Genomic DNA, 10,808 nt, shown 5'->3' with positions numbered 1-10,808 from the left:
AGATGGCAAAAGGATCCTAATCTTGCAGATCTTCCCCCAGCTCCAAAGGAACTGTTGACAATGATCATATGCAACTGTAAAACAAATATTTGCAATTCTAAAAGATGCACATGTAAGAGACATGGATTGAGATGCACTCACTTGTGCTCAAAGGCTTGGCCTCAGGGATGAATGATGCAATCAGGGAACTGTTGTAAAATAATTTGGAAAAGGACGTTGCCATTCTGTAAAACAAGATTAGCTAATGGATGCAGGTAATTCATAATGAAATACCATTTATGAAGTTGAGTAATAGACAACTCTTTTACATAAGTTTCAATCGACAAAATGACTTGTTTTTCATAATTGTACTTGATGAAAATGTGGTGATATAAAACATTGATCGTTCATTCTATTTCATTATTATTTGGAATGACTATTGGTTGATACATATTTATTACAATAATTCTTCATGTTAAAAAATGTCACACAATCGAAAAATGAATTTTTTTGCATAATCGTAGCATACATATAAATGTGGATGTCCGGATACGATTTTCATATTTTTCGTAATGTTTTGTTTTAAAAAAACAACAATATGATGAGACTGATCCTACAAAACCATATATTTCTGAAAAGCCTGTAATCTGAGCTTTAATTTGGTATATAACATGACACAATTAAGTAGACCACAAAAAAGTTTGCTTTTCCATCTAAGATTTCGAAAGTGAAGATGACCCCTATGACCTTGAGGGTCGAATTTGACCTTGTTCCACCACTGAGATTTTCCTAGACTTTTTATATGTTATAAAGGAATGCTTCAGGGTCTTAAAACAGTTGAAATCATTTCTGTTGCAATTTGTGGTGGGTTAGGTCAAAATCTAACCAGGATGACTGGACTAATTATGGTGTACATTTCAAATGTAGCAAACCTGATGTTATTCATAAAATACTTTTCTATGTCCAGATTATATTTACAAAGTATTAAACTTGTGGTAAACTGAATTAAATGTATGCAAACAACTTTTGTAGCAAAGTTAAATCCTGCATATACATGACACATCTAAACCAAACTGATGACCTATGGGAACTTATTACTTGTGTTTGCTGTAAATACTTGCACAGATACTGTCATGTCACAAATGAATGTGCCTTCTCAATCACTGAATCACAGCTGCCTAAAACGCCACCAAGTTATGCTGTGAACTGCTTGCACCCCATCCCTCAGATGCCAAGACACCCCTCCCTTCTCTACCCATCCCCAGTGTCAGTGTCAGTGTCTAACTGGTAACTAGTTGAAGGTTGTTGAAATTAATTAACAGTGTAAAGAAATTTGACCTCTGAGTGTTGCAGCCTGTGCTGGTCCAGTAAAAAAATGACCAAGGCGGCGGGTCGTGAGAGATGTATTTATTTGTTGTGTCGCTGTGGCATGTGACACTCTGTAATAATAACCACAAAATATACAGTCAATATTTCCAAACACATTCACATATATACACATGGGTAAATCAAATATTGCAAAGAACAATTAAGATATCATTATCAAACCAATGCATACATATGATATGCAGTAATATAATCACATAAGAGGTTCATAAACATCTCATACTCAAACAACTGTTAGTTGATTGTCACTGATAGTTAAACACATACTAAATCTGCATTGATTGATCATATATACATATACATGCAATATAACATTTACATCTTGGCATATCAAGATGAGAAATTATAAAAAACGCATACCCTGTGGGTGACACAAAAGTGTAGCCTCTGACCTGAGTGGTCGCCAATGCTCGGAACACTGAGCAGTACTCGGAAGGTGTAACCTACAGTGTAAATAATATAAATATCATAACATTGTTGAAAGTGAGTACACAATGCAGACAACATATACATAATCTAAATATCATAACTTCCATATTTACAATTTCCTGATTATTACACCTTGGACAATAATCATACAGATAAATCTTACAATATGCATTTAGATTAAAATAGTACACAACCATTACAATGAAATCTGACACATTCATCCATGACTCCATTCATAACATTCATACTCATAAATCCCTAACTATTTACTATGTCACACATTAGATTACTTAAAGGTATTTAATACAATAAATAAGTTTAATACATTTCATACAGTAGACTTAGTTTAGTAAGTAATAATTTTAACTAACCTGTGGACTGATCTGTACGGTGGATGCAGTGCAGTGAATGTGACAGGTGCTGAGAGGTGTTAAAATGGCTGGTGACATAGATATTCAAAAATCACCAAGACAAAGAATCAGGCTTCAGTCCCTTGATCAAGACAATAGAGTAAATACACGAAAATGGAATAACCTGACTACCCTTAAAACAAGAATGAACTGACCCTATATCCTGATTGAGCTATTAGAGTATTATACCTGAGATGAAGGTAGACAGGCAACTAATTAGATTACTTATTATAAACAAGCGGTAGTCTGTTGAACAATCCTATACACTATATACAATGATAAAACCTGATTGGTACAAGTAAACAAATATAAAATATGTTTGATTTCATCCCTGTTACACACTTCCCCCCTCCAACCAATGACGTCCTCGTCATGAAAGCTTTCCAGTCACAAGATCAACTAGAGCATCTGAAGCTTTGTTGGAAAATATCCCCTTAGCAATAAGAGAGCTAAGGTAATCCGCCCGGGAGATCCATTTTTCCTTGTTAACTGCAGATACTGCCATAATGTAGTCTCCACTTGTCTGCCAACCTGGTTGTATCCTCGCTCTTTGTGACCTACGGAGAGGTGGGGTTGGCAATATCCTTCTCCTACGATGTTCGGATACAGGTCTATCAGGAGACGATGTCCCGGAGGCTGCATCAGGTGGGGGGAACATTAGGTTCCACTGCTGGAAGATCTGGAATGTCAGCTACGTTGGCTGCTTCTGCGTTAGCTTGATCTGTGCAATTGTCTGCTTGATCTTGATCTTCGTGGTCCATTGCTTGACCTTGATCTACGTCCAGAATGGTATCTGTATCCACTTCAACCTCACCTTCAGCTGGCCTATCAGCTGGTGTACCAACTGAATCTGAAGGGTCTGGTCGTGTCAAAGGTAACATTGCATCATCATCGTCGTCGTCATCATCATCATCTGAACTCTCCTTGGTTTGCAATTCCTCAGGGACTTTCTGGTTAGATGCTCCAGAATGAGGTCTTGACACCTTGGATTTTGATCTTAATACTGGTGCAGATGCATCTGGGATTGGTAAAGAACCGATAGGAAGTAACAAATTCCTATGGAGTGTCCTTGTCTTCCCTTCTCCATTTTCTTTCTGGACCATATATACTGGAATACCTGGGTTTGGTTGTCTCAGAACGACATAGACGTCCTTTTCCCATTTATCAGCAATCTTGTGCTTGCCATCAAATGCTACTATTTTCACCAGAACCCGATCTCCCGTCTCCAGCATGGCTGCTCTAGCTTTCACGTCATAAGTCTCTTTCTGTCTTGCTTGAGATTTGTTCACAGCTTTAGAAGCAAGATCATAGGCTTGTTTAAGTCTATCCCGTAGAGTTTTGGTGTACTGGCACACTGACTTGGATTTACTTGGTTCAATCTCAAGGCCAAATGCCAAGTCAACTGGTAGTCTGGGATGCCTTCCATACATCAGAAAAAATGGAGAGTAACCTGTTGATTCATGCCTTGTAGAGTTATACGCATGTACAAGTGGGCCTACATGAGATTTCCAGTCTCTCTTCCCATCAGGGTTAAGTGTTCCAAGCATATTCAGAAGTGTTCTATTAAATCTTTCGCAGAGACCGTTGCCCATTGGATGGTATGGTGTTGTCCGACTTTTCTCCATGTTAGTGAGGTGGCAGAGTTCAGTCATCAACTTTCCTTCAAAATTAGCACCTTGATCAGAATGGATTCGTTTCGGTAAGCCGTAATGCACCACAAAGTTTTGAAAGAAAACTTCAGCTGTTGTTCTCGCTGTCATGTTTCTGGTAGGATAAGCCTGTGCATACCGTGTAAAGTGATCTGTTACAACTAAGATGTGTTGTTGTCCTCCTTTAGATGGTTCAAGGGTCAAGAAATCCATGCATACTAATTCCATAGGCTGTGAAGTTTTGATGTTGACTAACGGAGCTCACTGCTGTTGAAGTTTTTCTTCTAAGGCATCTTTCACAGTTCTGCACATAATCCTCAATGTTCTTTGTCATTCCTGGCCAGTAGAATCGTTCTTTTATGAGGGAATGCGTCCTGTCTCGCCCAGGATGGCCAATCTGATCATGAAGACAACGAAGTACAGACTGTCTACATCTCTTTGGCAACACTAATTGTTTGCAATCTTCTCCATCCACTGATGTTATCCTGTAGAGAACTCCACGACACAATTTGAAGTTAGAAAAACTCTTGTTCAAGGTGATCAATTCTGTATCCCCAATGCAATCTTGATGCTTTAGTCTTGTTCCACTCCTGGAGATGTGAAATGACTGTTTCCAGGGCAGAATCTTTGGCCTGAGCTCTCCTCCAGTCACGTGCATTCAAATCGCAGGTATCCTCTGTTGTGGCTAATCCTGAGTCGTCTACTACTGCTGATGACAAACAGACACTTTCCACTAAACTGGGTACAACTGTCATGTTACAAATAGCATTGACAGATTCTGATGTTATCATTGGCTGTTGAAGTCGGGACAGTGCATCTGCATCAACATTTGACTTTCCTGGACGATACTGTATGTCGAAGTTGTAAGTAGATAAAGCTGCCAGCCATCTATGGCCTGTTGCATCTAGCTTGGCACTGGTGAGGACATACGTGAGTGGGTTGTTATCCGTAAGGACAGAAAACTCATGGCCGTACAAATAATCATGAAATTTCTCTGTTATAGCCCATTTCAGACATAAGAACTCCAGTTTGTGAGCGGAGTAGTTGCGTTCAGACTTATTCAATCCTCGGCTGGCATAAGCAATGACTTGTAGATGTCCATCATGATGCTGATATAAAACAGCTCCCAATCCATGTGTGCTTGCATCAATGTGTAACTCAAATGGCTTGGAGTAGTCAACATACCCAAGAATAGGAGGTGTTGTCAAACGATCTCGCAACTCTTGAAAGGCTTTCTCCTGAACAGGTCCCCATATCCACTGTACTCGGTCAGCTTTGTCTTTCTTTGATTTTGATTTCTTTGAATGTGTCTTTGGCATCAATTCCGATAGAGGTTTGGCAATTTTGGAGAAGTCCTTGACAAATTTTCTATAGTATCCAGCAAATCCCAAAAACTTTCGCACTTGCTCTGGACTTGTTGGTGTGGGCCAATTTTGGATCTTTTCAATCTTCTCTGGGTCTGCCTCAATTCCTTTTTCAGATACCATATAGCCAACATATTTCACACGATGTTTGAAGAATTTGCATTTCTTTGGTGCTAGTTTGAGGCCGCATTCTCTAAGTCGTTGAAATACACATTCCAAACGTTCCAGATGTTCCTCGTAGGTCTTAGAGAAAATAATCAAATCGTCAATATAGACGAGGCAGATTTTCAGATGTAATCCTGAGAGACAGTTTTCCATTAATCGTTGGTAGGTTGCAGGGGCATTACAAAGTCCAAATGGCATCCGATTGAACTCGTAGAAACCGAGTGGCCCAACAGTAAATGCTGTTCTTTCTTTGTGTTTCTCTAGTATCTCTACCTGATGGTATCCAGACTTCATATCAAGAACGGAGAAGTATTTCATGCCGCCCAAACAATCTAACAATTCTTCCACCCGTGGCAGAGCATAAGAGTCTTTCAAGGTCCGCAAATTAAGCTGGCGATAGTCCACACATACTCTTAGATCTCCATTGTGTTTGCGTACTAAAACCACATTTGATGCCCAAGGACTGTGTGAGGGTCTTATCACTCCAGCAGACAGAAGTTGTTGAAGGTGACTGTAGACTTCATCGTACATGGCTGGAGGTATTCGGCGATGTTGCTGCTTAAATGGGATATCATTGACAACGTCGATGCGATGTTGCACTGCAGTACTATGGCCTAAGTCATCATCCCCTTTTGAAAATATGTCTTTGAATTTGGTGATGATGTTCAATCCTAACTCCAGTTCCTTTTCAGAGAGGCCTTTTTGTTCAATCTCGACTTGTTCAAGGACCTTTCTTCCATCTTCCGTCTCAAGAGGTAATATACTTCGGACTAGTACAGGTTGGAGTTCACATAACAGAGCACGTGGTCTGATAACAACAGTCTGAGTGGTTACATTGGCTACATGTACATCAACGGTTCCAGGATGTTCACAGTTGTATTCAACAATAGACGGGGCAATGTCAAGGTCGCTTGGAATAGCTGCACTGTCAGTGGGTTGTAGTATGGCACAAACCTTAGGGAAGTTCAAGTTTCGAACTATCTGGCCGCTAATGACTATTTCACTGTTAGCAGGGATGTAGATATTGGCAGCTTCAGCATTCCTCACAAGTCCAAGCTTTCCACCATTCCTGTGAAGTTCTTTTTCATGTAAAGTCAAACTTCGCATAGCCAAATACCAAGGTGTGTACAAAGCAGCCTTCTGTAAGAACTTAACCCCATGTTTGCTCCTGCATTGATCCATTAGGTGAGAAAGAATGTTTGTTCCAAGTAATGCTGGCACTTTGTTGTTATAGTTGGTATCTTTGGAGATTAGGAACAAACAAGAAATGGGCTCCTCAAATCCGATTCCTTTTGCCTCTAGTCTAACATCAACATATCCTGTATATGGTAAAGATTCCCCACCTGCACACTCAATGTTAAGGATATCTTGTAAAGGCTCCAAGGGAACATGCTTCAAGTATGTATCATAGAATGACTGTGATAGAATGGAAACAGTTGCTCCCGTATCCAGCAATGATCGAACCTGCACTCCTCCAATAATGACGTCCACTTCATTGGCATTTCCAACTAGCCTGTCAGGTATCGGCTTTGGCTTGGGGCGCTCATAGATGCCTACAGGCGGCCCCTGCCCATAGGTCTGTGTGAGTTTAAAGCTCGTCCTCTCCTACTATGGTCCAGTCTCACGTGGCAATGATACTGTGTGTGCCCAACTTGACCACATCTCCAGCAAGTAGGTCCCATCGGATTCCAAGTCCTTGGTTCTGCAGAATACTGTTCTGTTGTAGGTTGGTACTCTGAATAACCTTGCTGAGTATTTCTCGGAGAATTATATCTTGCTTGTGATGAACCATGACCAGGGTTATTTGTCCAATTGTGATATCCAGGTGTTTGTTGTCTTCCCCTACCATGATATTGTAAGTCCTCTCCTCTTGTACTGGCTTGTTTGATTTCTGCTACCTCTGTTGTTAGTTTGTTTAGCATGGCCTTGACATCCATTTCCTTCTTCCATTCAGGAGGCTGCTGCTCTGTAGCTCTCTTTGAAGTGGCTGTTATGGTTGGTTTACTTGGCTGGGCAGAGCACAACTGGTCATTCTCAATTTCCCGTAGAGCTTGTAACAGGTCATCGAAGCTGTCCGATGAATCAAACTTGTGCCGAGAGATGTTCTTTAAAGATGGTCTTAGTCCTGTCCAGAGCATGTTCCGAAGCATCTCATCTCCATCTATGTGTCCAGGGCTATCCTTTATTGCATGAGCCAACAGTTCCTCCAATCGACAACTCCACATGGAAACATCTTCATCATCCTTCTGTTTGGCACTGTAAAACTGAGCCATCCGTGATTCCTTTCTGTCGGCAACATCAAAGATGATCTTCAGTTTCCTGAGGAGTGCGGAGATATCACTTCCATGCCTCATATTCACAGCTATCTTAGCGGCATCTCCCTTAAGTGAATCCCTAATGGCTTGATCCTTGACATCCTTGGGATAGCTCTTGGATTCCAGAAGACTGCTGACATGATAACTCCAGACATCATATGGTGTATCCTTCCCATGCCTGTCACCGCTAAATGGGGGTATCCTGGGAAATCGTTGATAGACAACGGAAGAGGATTGGGCAGCAGTGCTTGGTCCTTCTGCTGCAGGTTCTGTCTTAACAGTAAGGGAGCCTTTCAACCATTGTTCAAAGTCTTCAGGTGTATTGGCTTTGGGTTTTTCCTTTCCACGTTGGAACACTTCAAGCATATTCTGAATTTCCTGCTCTGTGAATTCCATGGTGACTAACAGCAATGACTGTCCAAAACAATTCCACAATATGCGAAAACTCAAGGAATGCTGACTAACACCAATAACGAAAACAAGTCCAGCCAGACCTCGAACCAAGCACAAACCCAAGAATCAAATCCTGAATTCTATCACCAACTAGTCCCACAAAAGACACTTGATGACAATAGACTAGCAAACAAGTAGAAAGTGCCACCAACTAAACCAATGCAACAGCAAGATTGACCAAACTCAAGACCAACAATATCCAAACGGACCCAAGCAAGTGTTTATCACAAAACACCAAAGTCAGAAATCCCTACTCATGAGCTGTATGTCTCATGAAAATATGCTGAAATAAATAAATGTACTTATAAACACAATATGAAACTTCACTTACACAAGTTTCATACGAAGGAAGACTGAATGCGAAGTAAAGGGAGAGATGAGTTAGTTATGTGCGTGACATGGTGAGTGCATGTATCTACCTGTGTGCACAAGCTTTACATGACCTAATGTTTATTTACATAACACGCATATACTTACGTTAATGGATGTGGCAAATATATATGCCAATTAAGGAAGGAAAAACACAATTCAAATTAATCTAACTGATGAACTAATTAAGTAATTATGTTGAAATAAATCTAATTGATAACAAGCACACTACTGTTTATTATGCTTTCACACAAACACACATCTCAATCACACAAGACTAAGTATTTATATACTAAAGACTAAAGATATATTAAAGCAGTATAATCAATCAATGATAATAACTAACGGTAAATGACAATAACTGACAGTAAATGACAATAACTGGCAATAAAGGACAATAACTGGCAATGTTCAAGTTTGGTATACCAAATACAGCAAAGACAAATAAATTATTGCTGGCAAATTTACAAAGTGTCAAGACTGATATGGCACAATAAAGCAAAGCACAATTTCACATTTAAAGACTAATAGATAAGTATTACATGACAATAGTAGGATCAAATTACTTGGTGGTCACGCTCAAATGTGTGTGAGCTCACAAGATAGACCGAGTCAATGTCAGTGTGCACACAGTTTAAAGTTGAAAATTGGCCTCACAATTGAGTCCAACTTGATGAATTCATCAATTCACATCATAGTCACATCACAGCATCATTCTGCATACACATGAACATGTATCTATGTGTCATCAAAGATTGATTTGACTATGGGGCCATACAGATAGGCGTACAGATGTTTACAAACAGGTGTTTTCTCACTGTGAGGGTTGAGGGTGGTGCTCCTCTGACGTCACATCCTGTCAGATCCACTTCTACACCCAACTCCTCACTGGGGGCTCCATTGTTGCAGCCTGTGCTGGTCCAGTAAAAAAATGACCAAGGCGGCGGGTCGTGAGAGATGTATTTATTTGTTGTGTCGCTGTGGCATGTGACACTCTGTAATAATAACAACAAAATATACAGTCAATATTTCCAAACACATTCACATATATACACACGGGTAAATCAAATATTGCAAAGAACAATTAAGATATCATTATCAAACCAATGCATACATATGATATGCAGTAATATAATCACATAAGAGGTTCATAAACATCTCATACTCAAACAACTGTTAGTTGATTGTCACTGATAGTTAAACACATACTAAATCTGCATTGATTGATCATATATACATATACATGCAATATAACATTTACATCTTGGCATATCAAGATGAGAAATTATAAAAAACGCATACCCTGTGGGTGACACAAAAGTGTAGCCTCTGACCTGGGTGGTCGCCAATGCTCGAAACACTGAGCAGTACTCGGAAGGTGTAACCTACAGTGTAAATAATATAAATACCATAACATTGTTGAAAGTGAGTACACAATGCAGACAACATATACATAATCTAAATAGCATAACTTCCATATTTACAATTTCCTGATTATTACACCTTGGACAATAATCATACAGATAAATCTTACAATATGCATTTAGATTAAAATAGTACACAACCATTACAATGAGATCGGACACATTCATCCATGACTCCATTCATAACATTCATGCTCATAAATCCCTAACTATTTACTATATCACACATTAGATTACTTAAAGGTATTTAATACAATCAATAAGTTTAATATATTTCATACAGTAGACTAGTTTAGTAAGTAATAATTTTAACTAACCTGTGGACTGATCTGTACGGTGGATGCAGTGCAGTGAATGTGACAGGTGCTGAGAGGTGTTAAAATGGCTGGTGACATAGATATTCAAAATCACCAATCAAGACAAAGAATCAGGCTTCAGTCCCTTGATCAAGACAATAAAACAATTACACTAAAATGGAATAACCTGACTACCCTAAAAAGAAGAATGAACTGAACCTATAACCTGATTGAGCTATTAGAGTATTATACCTGAGAAGAAGGTAGACAGGCAACTAATTAGATTACTTATTATAAACAAGCGGTAGTCTGTTGAACAATCCTATACACTATATACAATGATAAAACCTGATTGGTACAAGTAAACAAATATAAAATATGTTTGATTTCATCCCTGTTACAATTAACTCTTACAAATGGTGACCCTATTTGTTTTCAAGAATCTGAGAATGAGTCAATATAGTAGCATAATGATTGAACTTTAGTTTGTGACCCCACAGCTGATTTAGGCAATTACATTATTGCATAAACAATTCAGAACCTAGAAATGAAGTAGATATTTATAACCT

General features: G+C 39.2%; 1 protein-coding gene and 2 long non-coding RNA genes across 3 annotated transcripts; all 3 read right to left on the bottom strand.

Annotated features, from left to right (window-relative positions):
- Window positions 1-1,371: 1,371 nt before the first annotated feature.
- On the bottom strand, window positions 1,372-2,850 carry LOC124271709. Its single transcript, XR_006897110.1, has 3 exons — window positions 2,166-2,850; window positions 1,726-1,808; window positions 1,372-1,418 (listed from the first exon to the last, which is right to left on the bottom strand). It is a non-coding gene; the product is annotated as an uncharacterized LOC124271709 (long non-coding RNA).
- A 45-nt stretch (window positions 2,851-2,895) lies between these two features.
- On the bottom strand, window positions 2,896-3,829 carry LOC124271745. Its single transcript, XM_046706914.1, has 2 exons — window positions 3,050-3,829; window positions 2,896-2,979 (listed from the first exon to the last, which is right to left on the bottom strand). The coding sequence occupies exons 1-2, from the start codon at window positions 3,827-3,829 to the stop codon at window positions 2,896-2,898; spliced, it is 864 nt and encodes a 287-aa protein (XP_046562870.1).
- Window positions 3,830-9,467: 5,638 nt separating this feature from the next.
- On the bottom strand, window positions 9,468-10,374 carry LOC124271714. Its single transcript, XR_006897114.1, has 3 exons — window positions 10,261-10,374; window positions 9,822-9,904; window positions 9,468-9,514 (listed from the first exon to the last, which is right to left on the bottom strand). It is a non-coding gene; the product is annotated as an uncharacterized LOC124271714 (long non-coding RNA).
- Window positions 10,375-10,808: the final 434 nt, after the last annotated feature.

The sequence above is a fragment of the Haliotis rubra genome, unplaced genomic scaffold (genome assembly GCF_003918875.1).
Source record: "Haliotis rubra isolate DU_JTF1 unplaced genomic scaffold, ASM391887v1 Scf1029, whole genome shotgun sequence".
In the NCBI taxonomy this organism is placed as follows: Eukaryota; Metazoa; Mollusca; class Gastropoda; order Lepetellida; family Haliotidae; genus Haliotis; species Haliotis rubra.
Note: the sequence above shows the minus strand (reverse complement) of the source record. Positions and strands in the feature narration are given on the sequence as shown.

Bases quoted from the DNA above. Each gene is read 5' to 3' on its own strand.
- LOC124271745 (XM_046706914.1), bottom strand. From the start codon at position 3,829: ATGGAGAAAAGTCGGACAACACCATACCATCCAATGGGCAACGGTCTC. The intron at 2,980-3,049 runs GTTGGTACACCA...TTCTGGACGTAG, and splicing joins GACCAGACCCTTCAGATTCA to ATCAAGGTCAAGCAATGGAC.